This window comes from Lissotriton helveticus, chromosome 2_2 (assembly GCF_964261635.1).
Source record: "Lissotriton helveticus chromosome 2_2, aLisHel1.1, whole genome shotgun sequence".
In the NCBI taxonomy this organism is placed as follows: domain Eukaryota; kingdom Metazoa; phylum Chordata; class Amphibia; order Caudata; family Salamandridae; genus Lissotriton; species Lissotriton helveticus.
In genome coordinates, this window is record NC_136060.1 from 186317666 (window position 1) to 186332209 (window position 14544).

At 43.9% G+C, this 14544-nt stretch overlaps 1 protein-coding gene across 1 annotated transcript in view; it reads right to left on the bottom strand.

The window, feature by feature from the left end:
• The window catches only part of LIAS (lipoic acid synthetase), a 212574-nt gene that overhangs the window by 10684 nt on the left and 187346 nt on the right, over positions 1–14544 (bottom strand). The window contains exon 10 of the mRNA XM_078678318.1: positions 12837–12948. Coding sequence (XP_078534444.1) covers positions 12837–12948 — 112 coding nt within the window. The remainder of the gene's footprint in view (positions 1–12836; positions 12949–14544) is intronic.

The following is a 14544-nucleotide window of genomic DNA, read 5'->3' on the forward strand; positions in this document are numbered from 1 at the left end:
TCAACAGACAACTGACCCGATACCTCGAAGACAACAACATCCTGGACCCATCCCAGTCAGGCTTCCGCAGAAACCACAGCACCGAAACTGCCCTCATCGCCGCCACCGACGACATCAGGACCCTAATGGACAAAGGAGAAACAGCCACCCTCATCCTCCTGGACCTCTCAGCCGCCTTCGACGCGGTCTGCCACCGCACCCTAACAGTGTGCCTCCACGACGCCGGAATCCAAGAGGAGGCCCTGGCCTGGACCACATCCTTCCTCTCCGGCAGAACACAGAGCGTCCGCCTCCCACCCTTCCGCTCCAAGACCACCGAGATCATCTGCAGTGTACTGCAAGGATCCTCTCTCAGCCCAACGCTGTTCAATATCTATATGGCTCCACTCGCCCGCCAGCACAGCCTCAACATCATCTCCTACGCCGACGACACCCAACTGATCATCTCCCTCACCGAAGACCCTCTCACCGCCAAAGCCAACCTCCACAGGGGAATGAAGGCCATCGCCAAATGGATGAAGGACAGCAGGCTGAAGCTGAATTCTGACAAGATGGAGGTCCTCATCCTCGGATCCACCACCTCAGCCTGGAACGACTCCTGGTGGCCCACCTCGCTGGGAACAGCCCCAGCACCCACCAAACATGCACGCAACCTGGGGGTCATCCTTGACTCCACCCTCTCCATGACCAAGCAGGTCAACGCCGTTTCCGCATCCTGCTTCAACACCCTCCGAATGCTCAAGTGGATCACCTCCGAAATGAGAAAAACCGTCACCCAGGCCCTCGTCACCAGCAGGCTGGGCTACGGAAAAGCCCTCTACGCAGTAACAACAACCAAGCTCATGAGACGGCTGCAACGCATCCAGAACGCCTCGGCACAACTGGTCCTTGACATCCCCCGACACAGCCACATCAGCCCCCACCTGAGAGACCTACACTGGCCCCCCATCAACAAGAGGATAACCTTCAAACTCCTCATCCACGCTCACAAAGCCCTACACAATGCCGGACCAGCATACCTCAACGAACGACTCAGCTTCTACACCCCCACCCGCAGCCTCTGCTCAGCCAGCCACGCCCTTGCCACGGTCCCACGCATCCGGAAAACGACCGCCGGCGGCAGATCCTTCTCCCACCTCGCCGCCAAGACCTGGAACACCCTGCCCACCAACCTTTGACAAACCCAAGACCTGCTGACCTTCAGAAGACTTCTCAAGACCAGGCTCTTCGATCAGTAGCCCCTTCCCCAGCGCCTTGACACCCTCACGTGTATGTAGTGCGCTTTACAAATTCCTTGATTGATTGATAGTCTACTAACAAAACACCAACAGCGACGCTGTCTTAGCTGACCACCTTGCTTGGAAATCTGGCAATGGGCTTTACCATTCTCAGAGAGGACTTTAACGCAATGCCCAACTACACGCAACAAGTCCCCTCGCTCAAGGGTGCATCTCCTGCACACACCAACTTGGATGTGTTGGGGCTCTGCAACATGTGGAGAGTCTGGCACGGCTGAGAACGGGTATATACTCATACTTCAGCAGCTCACATAACAGAATATCAATTCAAATGTTTCTTACTTCTAGCTAAAGACGCATGGCAGGTGGACTGCATGGCTGTTTTCTCGAGGAAGATATCCAACCGTGTCCGTCATTACTATGACAATTGGCGCTGCTGACCCGACCCAGAGGCCCATCTGGCGTCTCAAGGCATGGTATCTCACTGACCCACAATTTGAAGCTTCCGTGGAGCGAGAGATCCATGCCTACTTTGAAACTAACCAAGGATCAATGAACTTGGTGGCCACTCTGTGGGAGGCTGATAAGGCAGAGACCCATGGTTTAGCAAAGGGGCTTGTTCATAGAAGTGAAAGGGAGAAAGTGGCGCAAATTACTGCCCTCGAGACCCAAGTTCTCGCTCTTGAGCATCCCGCCCCGACTGCCGTACCCCAGACCATGCGAAGCTGTTTTCGATGGTCATGAGCCAACTGCAGCAACTCGCCCTCGAGGACACCCATCTTTGCTGGCGAGCAAGAACTCCTAACATTTACAAACACTGAGACAAATCGGGGAAACTTCTCTTTTGGCTCGCCACCCATGACACAATCTCAAGAATGTACCCCAACTGATGGACGCAGACAGCCATCGCCTGTCACAAACCCCCAATAACCTGCAGATTTTCCCAGCCTTCTACTTAAAGCTCTATGCCTGTAGACCCTGACCACCCAGAGAGATGGAAAACCCAATATTGAATGATATCCTGCTACCTACAATCCCTTCCTCCCTAGTCCATGAGTTTGACCAGCCCATAACTGAGGACATGATTATATCTATCCTAACTGATAAGACCTCCAGCAAGACGTCTGGCCCGATGGCTTTCCATCTAGTACTACCAGAGGTTTTGCACTGAGCTGACCCTATTCTTGCTTAAGCTTTATACTGAAGTGGCAAGCGGGGAACAATCCTGCCCTGACTGGACTTAGCATCGATAGTGGTTATCCCTTAACCAGGACACCCTCCCGAAAAGTGCTCATCATACAGACCCATTTCATTAACCATCACGGAAATTAATCTCTACGCTAAAATCCTGGCTAATCGGCTGCAACCCCCTTTACTATATCTAATTCACAGCAATCAATGTGGCTTTATGCCCGGGGCGCAGCATGAGACACTGCATCTGAAGGGTTTATGGGGCACTCTCTAAACTAGACACATCTCACCCCCCAATGGAGCTACTTTTTGTAATTAAATTTGTTTATTGTGCTGCAAATCATGTTCAAATTTACTTTACAAGCTGGGGTGGAGTCAACATTTGGCCTACCCAGCGCTTTTGCAACTTTTGACAACCCCAAACCCCATGTGTCCTTCCCCTCCGTGTATCCTCCAACCTCCAACCTCCCCCGTTGGGTTCCAACTTGCTCTGTAGTGTGACCTATAGAAAGCCTTTGTGCCTCACAGGTCTATAGAGCTAGGAGTAGGGGGGTCTGTCAGTCTTAATAGCTTGAGATACCTGGGACATGTCATCTCAGTAAATTCCATTGAGAGAAGTGCTATGACTGTGTGCCATGTCTCTCTAAATGCATCCCTCCGTGAATCAAGTGTCGTTACGAGCCTCTCCATCCCCAGCAACAGTGCAACTTCTTATAGATTTCGAAAAGGCATTTGACACGGTGGACTGGTCATTTCTCAGGGCTGTCCTCAACACCGCCGGACATGCGACGCCTTATCAGCGCCCTCTATAACCAGCCCTTTGGACAGGTCCTTGTCAATGGCTCACTACTGGACCGATTCCTTATTCGTAGGGGTATAGTCAGGGCTGTCCCCTGTCTCCATTACTATTCACCCTTATGCTCCTATGTGGATGACGTTCTCTTGTTCTTAGCCGAGCCCCAGACTATGGGGCCCGATGTCTTGAAATCCTCGCATTATTCAGTGAGGCCTCCGGCCTCTAAGTGAATACGTTCAAATCTAAACTGGTCACGATCACAGGAGAAAGGAACACTCGCACATCTCCCTGCTCCCCAACCTCACGAACCATCTTAACCTGACCCCATTAGTGCCCAATATGAAATGAGACACTCAGAAGAGATCACAGCTTCCCCTGCACGTAATGGGTTGTATCGCCCACCTCAAAATGATGATTTTCCCTCACTTTCTGTACATATTCCAACAATTCCCACTCACAATTCCCCCGCATTGGTTCCATGCACTCAACTCCACTCTTCGATTCTTTCTCTGGTCGTCCAATCTACCGGGGAGAGATTTCTTTCCTGGGATTTGATCACATCCTATACATGTTATTCGGCGTTCCAATACCCCCATACCCTACTCGAAATTACTAGTGTGATCTTCCTTTGTTGGAGATTCGGGTTAAGATTCCTAGGCTAGAACCGAGAATTGACGGGGATGACCCACCTTTGGATGCGGCGTTGGCTCCACCACTCAGCTGGATGAGAAGGCTCCTACAAATTGGGCTTTTGTATCACAGTCCTTGGAGATGTTTGGGTGGGGAAACATATTATGACCTTCCGAGACCTACAGGACCGCTATAACTGAATCGAACACAATTCCACAAATATCTACAACTACGCCTCACAGCCAACATCCTACCTGACACAGATGTAAGGTCGATTGGGGCACTCATCTCAGCAGGTTGGAGGGATGGTGAATGCAAGGTCAGTTCTATCAAAGCTGGTGTCTCAGCCAGAGCACTTTCACACAGGGTGGTTTGCACCTTAGATCTATGTTGGAAGTGGCATCTCATGTTGGAGCTGCTGCAAATCACTGAATGGCACATGTAAAGAATATCCTGAAGGAGTCTAGGCCAGCTATGGAATACCTCTACATGATCAATGGTGATACAACAGAAATAATTAAGGAGAAGTAATAGTCCCAGAAGCTCGGGACAGTTATATGTGGCACCAGATATGGTTCATTAGCATTCAATTACATTCCCTGCGAAGTAGATACTGGCTTCAAGCAATATTTGCATTGTATACAACCCGAGTCATGTCACACTTTATATTTTAGATTGAGGATAAGAATCCTCCCTACTACACCACAGGGCAAAATGTAACAGAGCATTAAGTAAGGATAGTCTGTGTGACTATTTTGCTATTGTGTGACTATATGCTATTTTATCACAAAGACAATGTCTGTTCATATAGTGGTTACTACCCAAACTCAGAACCCAAGTCATTAACAGCCCTGCAGATGCATTTCCACAATTTTATAGGAACGATCTGCCTGCTATCTATCTTTGTCACACCATCATACATATGGTCTGTCTGGATAATAGATAGATGTGCAAACAGGATAAATTGTAAAAGTACACTGATTGTATTGTATGCAGTTTTTATTGATGTGAACTGCTTTACTTTTAACCGCTAAATATTTTTGTTATATTGTTATGGCAAATGTTGAGAGTAATAAAGTTTTGCTGTGGATAATGAGCTTTTCCCCATCTTGGGTTAACTTAAAAACCTAATTAAAGGTGTCAATGATCTGTGCAAGATGCCATGATCGAAATCAAAGAGTTGCATGTCCAGCTAAGCAACATCAAGGGAGACTAAGATCACAAACTAAGGATGACTGCCTTTTGCGAGGGGTTTGGATTTTGCGATACGTATAATTTAGCATCTTGGAGCCAACAATGAAGATTCCGAAAAAAGATTGCAAAGTAATATTAACCGTGTAGCAGTCCTGGAAGAGGCAGATGAAGGTCAGACAAAGGTCAAGGTATACATGCACTTCTCAAAAAGTTCTTAAGCACTCTCTGAAGATTGAGGCTGAGGAAGAAATAGTGCTTAAGCACACAGTCCTGAGGCGTCCCAACAAACCTCTTGCGGTCACAATAATATGCCTACTGAACAAACAACACAAGGACATTATTTTTAAAGTCAGTATGTCCATTAGCGATATAAATGTTTGAAACTATTGATGTGAATTTTCAATGGCTTCTTTTCTGAGGTACTTAGGTCAGGAGAGTAGAACCTGGCCTTTGAGATCAAGGACTCCAGCCTGAAATACCACATTCATTTTACTGCCACATTTCACTTGCAACAGGCCCAAAGATGGCACAGATGTTTATCAACGCATGACCTTATCTCTAATAATGGGCGGCCCTTCGGCAGTTTCAAACTCTTCACTGGATCTTAATCCACTGCCCTTTGATGTCCATATAGCAGGTACCTGGAGACGTCTGACCACAGAGGGGAAATATGCTGTTAAATACCATAAATATAAGAGAACCTTGTACACAATACAAAACAAGTTACTTACCTGTACACTGTGGTTGTCCAGTATTGATATCTTTCATAGATTCACATGCTTGAATCTTCCCCGTCGTCATGGTGGGAGTCTCACGGTATTAGCAATATAGCAGTACAAAAGAAAAACTCCATGAAAAACCAGTACAAATGCATTATACTTTGGTAACCCATCACCATCATTATATGGTCCAAAAGTCAGCCAATGAGACGCCAGTCTTGAGATCACAATCCCCTGCAGAGCCACCATACCTCAGATTTCCAACCGCACGTTGTGTGAGAAGGTGTCTCCCTGAGCTCTGCTCAGTTTTTCTCTCTGTGGTGAACTTTTGACCTGGCTTTCATCTCAGTATTTCTCTGGAATAGAGGTATTGTTATTTTCTTTATTTGGCAAGAAGTTTGAAGGCTCTAAGGATAGGCTGCTCGAACCATGTAGATCTTGTGGGAAGGCTAGACTTTTCTATGAGGACCTCCACAAAGATTGCTTACATTGCTCACATCCAAAACATGTTCCTAAGGAGTGTAAGCATTGCAGGACTTTCTCCGACAAAACTCTCAAGGATAGAGAGGCACATTTGCTTCTGTGGCTTCAGAAAAAGAAATCTAATTCAGAATCTGGTTCAGAGGCTGAGGAGGCTCATTCCACTCCAAAAAGAAAATTAGAACCTAGAAAACGGACTCTTAAAAACTGAAAGTCAGTAAATCTAAGGAAAAAGCTCCAGAATTACAACCTCCTGAAGGTGTTCCTAAAAGTCTTCTACCTTTGTGCCTCACACTCCTCATAAGAAGTCTCTGGAGAAAAAGGCTCCGTCGACGGATCCATCAAGGGCAACATCGTCTATGAGAGTGACGGTGTCGACGACGGTTACTCCAACGACAACATAGATGACGGCAGCGTCGTCGACGGCAACTTTGAAAACGACAACAGTCTCCTCGACAGTGGTCACCACGGCAGTCAACGGCATCCCCGTCGACGACCTTGCCGACTACCTCGTTGACGACGGCTACGTCAACAATGGCATTCAAGTTACCAAATTAACATTGCTTCCCTTATGTTCAACACTACCACTTAAGTCCAAGCGAAAAATAAAGATGCCTTTAAATTCTGTATTGATCTGGTCACATTTTCTGCGCTTCAAAGGTGCAGAGGTCAAATGTTAGTCTATGTCTTCTGACAAATTACTGCTTTTTAACATGGGGATTGGTGTTTACAAACTTCTCTCACTTTTGCTGTCTGAAAAGTAAAGGAATTATGTGACAATGTTGCTGGGGTAGTGGTGTCTGAGAGGAAAGGCTGTATGATGTCACTTTTGTAACTCACAACAAAATGTAAATACACTACACACGTTCAACGGTTAGGAAATTAAGTGTATTTTTGGGAAATTCCGACATGTGATGGAAACAAATATTTTAAAAGGACCAAACAAAGCAAACACTTTACTTGGTGATGTACAGATGACAAATATTCACCGACACCAGATTTCCACACATTATACTTTGTGTGCTGGATAGTCTTATCAGTAAAACTGTATGTCTGGGCACATTTAGTGGTCATTTCAATTGAAAATGTACTGTCTGTAAATGTCCATGTGCTACCATATGATGCTTTAGGTATGTTTAAAAATAAAAATCACCTACCTCATGTCCTTTGCAAACTTTTTTGGTTCTAAAAATTGTGTTGTGGTTCTAAAAACTTTGGGACCCACTGCCTGGTGGGGAAGTCCAATTAAGCAAAAACGGCTGTTGACATATCTTTGGGATTTAAGACTAGATGCAGCAATAGACCCATGTGGTCCCCTTTTCAACAAAGGTGTGATGCACAAGTACATAGTGGCTAGTATTTCTTTCAAGAAGAGGGGTGTTCCATTCTGATCGGAAAACATGTAGCCTACATTAACTTAATCGTTGAACTTGATGAGGTCTGCGGGTGGTTTGATGTTCATATTGCAGGTGCCTAGAGACTCACGCTGGCTACATCCGGAGCAGAGGCAGACACTCCAGACGATTCTTAAATTTGGGATAGCAAAGAGAAACATAATAGACACCACAATTGCCATTATAGAAGTGCACACTCTGGTAGATTATAATCTACATTTCCCTTGCACCTCCACACACAAGTAGCTGTACACCTTATTCCAAACACTATTATGTGCAGTAAAAGGTTTATAGGGGATTCAAGGACAGCGAGATGAGCCTGAGGGGTTTACCTTGAAGGGTTTGATTACTTTGGTCAGTGCATGGCCTTTTGGAAAGCATCAGCAGACCTAAATTGCTGGAGGTTATGTGCCATGTACACCTCCAAATCATCCTGACCAACGTTTATTGACCACCACCACAAAAGAGCTACTGAAGACTTAATTGTTGGTTTTTCCAAGAGCATATGTATATTACATTGAAACAATAGTCTATCTGCGCTAATCTTTCTTTCTGTGGATACTCTTCATCCAACAGCCAGGTTGCAGCTCAACTTAGGGTTGTTAAAATATCTAGAATTTACAGAATTCATTTAAAAAGAGACTGAAAAGTGCTGGATATTAAACAACAGTTATATGCTAATATGTCTTGGTGGCTATGGTATGAAAGCTCTCCGTGTTTTTGATCTGCTAACTTGAAAACTGGCAAAAAAATTTTACAAAAAAAAGAAAACTGGCAAAAAGAGGTCTTGCCTCTTACCTCTATAAGTAGAACTATACTGAAAGTAGTTGTCTATCGACCATGACTAATCCCGGAGTTAGGTAAGCTGCAGGAATACGGCGGTACTAATCTCACACAATCTTCAGGTTGATATGCATATTGTACCCTTCAAGTACACCAGCTGCTTCTTGCAGAAGAACATATTTCTTATTCATGATCTCCCACTTCTAGCAGGACTCCACATATAAATACAGCTTTACACTGAGTGGTACACTGAGTGAGGTCCGTTCTTTTTTGAAGGCTAACATAGCCATTTTCCTTAGCAGTATGGCTGAATTCATATCATGAAGGAACATAATCTGACCATCACCCTAGACATCCCCTTCCTTTCACTAGTCTTCCTGAGAACATGTTCTCTTAAATTCAGGATTAGCATCACTGATCCTACCAAAAATCGTTTTTGAGAATTAAAAAGGAGGAACACTGAAAGCTTTGTGAATTAGGGTTTAATCTGCCTTGCGACTCAGATCCTGAATGCTTCAAAAACATCTTTCTTCATCAGTGAAGCATCACGGATTGAAGATGGGACCCCCAAGAACCTCATATGTGCACCTCTGAGAAGGTTAGCCAATGTCTTAATCTTGGCCAAAAGCCCCCAAAAAGGCTCTAGAATTTGTTGGCAGAATACACCACCATTTTGCTTTCCCCAAAGGCACTGAGGTGCATCTCTGCTACCCCAAGATGTGCTCAATCACAACCATTCGCCGTGTTAGGCATTCCAGATTGGTCTCCACAACACTGATTGCTCTAGCAATGATTTCCATTTTCTCTTCAAGATGGCTGTGGAGTGCCCTAATGCTGTGAGCAGATGTCACTTTTCTCTTGTGTTTTACAGTTTCCCTACAACGAGGGATCCTTTATGCCCTTTGGGGGATGCAGTGCCACTGGGTCTGAAAAACTCCTCCATGGGATCCTCTTCTTTTATCTGCAGTTCTGTAAATAAGGGGCAACAGTTCAAGATGGACAGGGTTAACAAGTCTAATACACAAGGAAGATGTTCAGCTGATGGCAGGCAGCTTCAAGAATGCAATTTGTCACACTGGCTCCGTGCCTCCAGTAAAGGAAAACTAGGGTGCACCAAGCTATGCTTACTTATCTGTTAGCCCACGTCTCTCTCTTACAGAAAGAAAAAAGCCACTGGGCAGGTAATCAGTGTCTCTTGTTAAAGCACACAGGCCTTTCCCTGCGGGCCACTGCCAGACCCTCTCACAGTGCAGATTCTATTGCAAGAAGGCTCCAATTCCTCATTGCTTCAACACCTGACGAAAGATTTTAGCAGCAGGGGACCCCGTCCAACAAAGTAGACAGCGATGCAACCTGGGGCTGCACTGCTGGCACTTCAGCAACCATGCACATATGTCCAGTTTGGCAGTGGGGAGTAGACAGTGAGCTGGGTTATCAGTTTGAAAAAGCTCTGCATATCTCTATCAGGATGGAAGAAGCACCATAGTGCGCACTTCAATATTGTCCACCCCACCCCCCCCCATAAATTCCTTGCGCATCTGAGGTGGCAAGGTGGTACAATATACAGAGCAGTTACTGGGAACCCAAAACAATGTCCGCCACCTTGGATGCCGGCCAGCTCTGGCCCATGACCAATTCTCTGAGGTAGCAGATTAAGCTTGCTGTCTTCTAGCATATTGTTAAATTATAAATAATAACGCAACTTCATTTGATCTATTGTGCCAAAAGATTCATCATTTGGCCACAAATGCTAGCTTCTGAGCATCTTTAATGAATATCATTGATCTTTATGTGGGGACCCCTTCGATTCCCACAGATGCGCTTGGCAAACTACTGCACAAAACGAGGTGGCGGCTACAATTAAAAGTGTTCATAAAAACTAAATTATTCTGTATTTGCCTTTTGAGATGCATTTTCCCAGACGTGTCTTTGCCACTTGTGTTGTCATTTATAGCTCATTGTTCACCCACTCTAAGACAAACTCAGGAACTAATTAGAATTGTCTTTATTACTGTATACCATGGCTACTGAACTGTTGGCTCAACTTATACAGCAGAGGGATAATCTACAAGGCATAGTCACTGTTAGCACAATACATGCTACTCAATGCTGACAAAATGTTAGTGTTTAGCTCCTCATTGCTTAGATCCCATCATTGCCCTATTTCAAGTGAGGCCGCCCTATCTTGTTTTTGCCCACCTACTATGGACAGGTGCCATTTCAGGTACCTGTGAAATAATTGCACTCAATCCTTGCGATTTCACTTTAGATAGAAGTATAAGACTAATGAAAATTATTTTAAAAAACAGAGATGACGGACTGTTCTTCCCTTTCGTTTTACGGGTACAAGCAATTCCCTGAAAATTAACACTAAACAAAAACTCCTAGAATCATTTCCAACAGTTTCTATGCCATTTTACCACTCTCCTCCCAGGGCCTTGACTGGCTTACAGTGTTTCATGAGTCAATTTGCTTAGAGAAATTAAAGAAAATATCTGCTAGACTGTCTCCACTAAGAACTCTCATACATTTGGCAATCCCAAATTAACAATGGGCAGCGCAAATGGGATATGTGAAATGCAGAGTATGATAGACCTACCTGGAATTTGAATCAGGAAGACATATAGAAACCTCTTAAGTTCAAAACGTTTTGTAGTACACCTGCTAATATCATTCTTAACAACATCGGTGAGGTAGCGTTGTGGTGGCCCCAATAAAAACTGAGTAAAATTATATCATTGTGGAGGCTACAGGGCTTTCTTCCACTCCCACTCTTGTAGTTAATTTAGACTGAAGCTTCCAGCCAACATATTGATCAACTGGGTATTGCATTATTTAATGACAAGAGACTTGTTTCTACTTTGAGGCTAGGGTACTAATGGGATCCGTTTACTTTGCTCAAGGTTTGATCAAAACAGAGTTTCTGAATGATAAAATATATAGAAGATAATGTCCGTGGGAGAAGTGAACATTACTCTAGATGACTCGCATCCAATGGTCAAGACTTTTTTCTGTGTAATCCTCCCTAATAATCTGGAGCATAATAAGGTGTTAGCCTGATTTAGCAAGTACTTGGCCAATGATCTCAAGGTGAATGTAGGCCTTATTTCTGGTCAGTGACTTAATCAACAAGAAACCAACAAACTGCATCAAGGAGGAAGAAAATAGTCTGCCCCCTGGTGGAAGGTAGCTGCTTGGGGAGGTCTGAGTGATAAAAAAAACTACCATATGAAAGTTATCACTACTGCTGTCTTGAATGCTGTAGGCAAGACTCCATATTAAGAGACAGCCTTGCCAACATAAACTCAGCACTTGTTTTAGCATCTTCTCTTGAAGCGGTTGCGGTTATATGTCATTTATTAGCTCTCGAGTGTACAAAAACTCTCATGGACTGACAGTGTATGAATTCTCCAAGCATCGCTGCTGAGACATTTCTCTCTAGAAGCAACAGGAATTTAATTGGCTCAGAATAAACACAAGTATTCTGCTGCTTTTCGCGTTTTCACTGAATCAATAGAGGACCCAGAAGCAGGGGTGGCTACTGAGAAGTGGTTTCATGCCAGAAATTCACTGCTGGTATTCACACTATACTAACTGCCTTACTACAGCACACCTCCACTTCTATTAACATGGCAACAGAAAATGTATATGGGCATCTGTATTCTGGATAAAGTGCTTATGAGGCTATCACTGATAAAGAGTTACAAGGAAAATTGCTGCTATTTAACTGTATGACTAAATAAAATGCATGCAAATGGCGGTCTTTTATTGAAAACAGTATTTATACAGTGCTCTGTACCCTTTTGTATGCCAGAATAGCACTTTCAGAAAGCTTTTCAGAAACACATTTAAAGATAAAGCAACTGTTTCCTACTCAACGGGGATGCTATACTGTGCTTACAGAAAACCAGCATGGATGCCACCTAGAAAACTCATGAACGAAATCAAAGCACATCAAAATGACCGGTGCTTTAGGTGGAGGAAAGCAAGTTAGCTGTACTGAGGCCTTTTGTCCAACATGTGTAAATTACTTTCCAACACTGGCTCTTTTGAACTGGGGTAAACTACAGGCAAGCAAGATAGTGCTAGCCCCTAAGTAAAAGCATGTATTTGCAAGGCTGCCATTATAGACCCAAAGACCAATTCTGTCCTGTATTGACTCAGAAAATAAAACCTTTATCTGGATGGGGACAAAGCAGAGGCTGAAGTCTGGTAAAATATACATAAGCACACAACTTGGTGGTCTAAGACTCCCACAAATGGCGGCCTATTACACTGCTTACCAACTGTCCCTGGCATCACAGCTTATGCCCCAACTGGTCCCTCCTACTCTAAAGTGGCTTAATACAGAAAAGCATACTGCATTGTATTTGGTCCATGTAAACAAAAAAACAAAAAAGAAATCACAAACCTGCTTTATAGGAGGAGCGCACAAGTGGTCCGCTGGCCGTATAAAGAAATCCTAATTCGTTCCCTACGATTTCCCAGTGTTTAAACTTTTCTGGTGTAATGTACTCTTCAACCTAGAAAAGAGGAATAATGCAGATGATGCTTCAACATGGAAAATGAAACCAATCAAGATTAAAGTTATTTGGTTTTACATTAACGTACTGAGCACAATTGGTAATGCAGGGAATGGGAAACTTTGGTACATGAATTACAGATAATACTCAACATAATCGTTTACTACTGAGAATCGAACATTATGTACAGTTCGAAGAGTTTTAGTTTGATGTCTTCATTCCCTTTTTTTAGGCTTTTATGCCAGAGTCTTATACAAGTATAAATACAGGTGTAAATCATTAAAAAAAATGGAGGGCCAAGCTAGCTTTACAGTAGATTGTTTTGAACCCTGCCTTTCAAGAGAAATATGTTGATTACTTGTAAACATGTGAAAGGAGTGCAAGTCATGTTAACCCTTTCTGTGGAAAAGGACACCCTGCAATGTAGACATGGTTTAAGCAAAGCAAGAAGACGTGTGCCAGTGCTGGGTATGGACAGTTACTAAAAGCCAGAAAGCATATTCAACTGAGACTTTATCTCCAATTCGACAGTTCAGCTGCCTAACAAAACAAGCCCCCAATCAAAGATGGCTAACATCAGGTCTCCAGGACAATCAGAACAGTAAGATAACATTGCCTGCCAATTTCAAAACTTTCTGAGGAGTACCCCATGTCCTATTTTTATCCCACACTTTCACATGTTTACTCAAAATACACCAATCTACTATTTTACCCACACTTATAAAAAGGCCTCCGGTAAAGAGCACCTATTGAGGGTGCCCGTCGGAAATTGCAGCACCGGCCCACCATGGAGTAAAAGCCCAATGATGAAGCACAACACCTATCTTGGTGTGTGAGGGCATTTGTTCCTACAGAGTAATGTTCCCTGCAGAATCTGTGGAACCTAACTGACCTAAGCAGATAAATCCGTACTTACTAAGAACTGCATACCCCTGTGATATTCACAAAGAAATAATCTCACTACATTCTTGTCATCCCAAACCTCAATCCAGACTTCACTCATGCCTAAACCCAATGGACCTCAAGGGCTGGAGGCAAGGGGGTAGAATGACAGTATGGGATATGATCCATCATGGAATGGTTAAAACTTCTCAAAAATACAAGGAGCCATGCTCCATATTCAAGGTACTGAATGAGGCAAGGGTTTCCTCACATAGTAGGTATTTAGAAATGTGGAGATGGAGCAAGTGGTGGCAATGGAATAGTAAAGCACCGCTCCATTCAACAGAGGAGGTACATTAGAAGACAATAAACAGACCAACGACACACTAAACAACATCAAATATTTTTTGCTGCATATGGCAAGTCCTGCAGAGGATACAAATTAACATGCACGTGGCATAAAAACAACAAAATTAGACACAAGAGGTTACAAGGTGTTACTAAAATGGGTGTGAAAACTAACTGAAGTGATATGGCTACCCAGACTGTTGAAACTGGTAACATACAGAATTATAGATGAGTAACAGTGAATTACGGGGATGTTTTTCACTGAGGGGTTCGGGGTGACGAGAGTGAAGCTCGAGTTTACTGTGTCACTCAGAACTCTGAGGTGAAAAACTTCCCTATAATTCACTTTTTATCTATCTATAATTT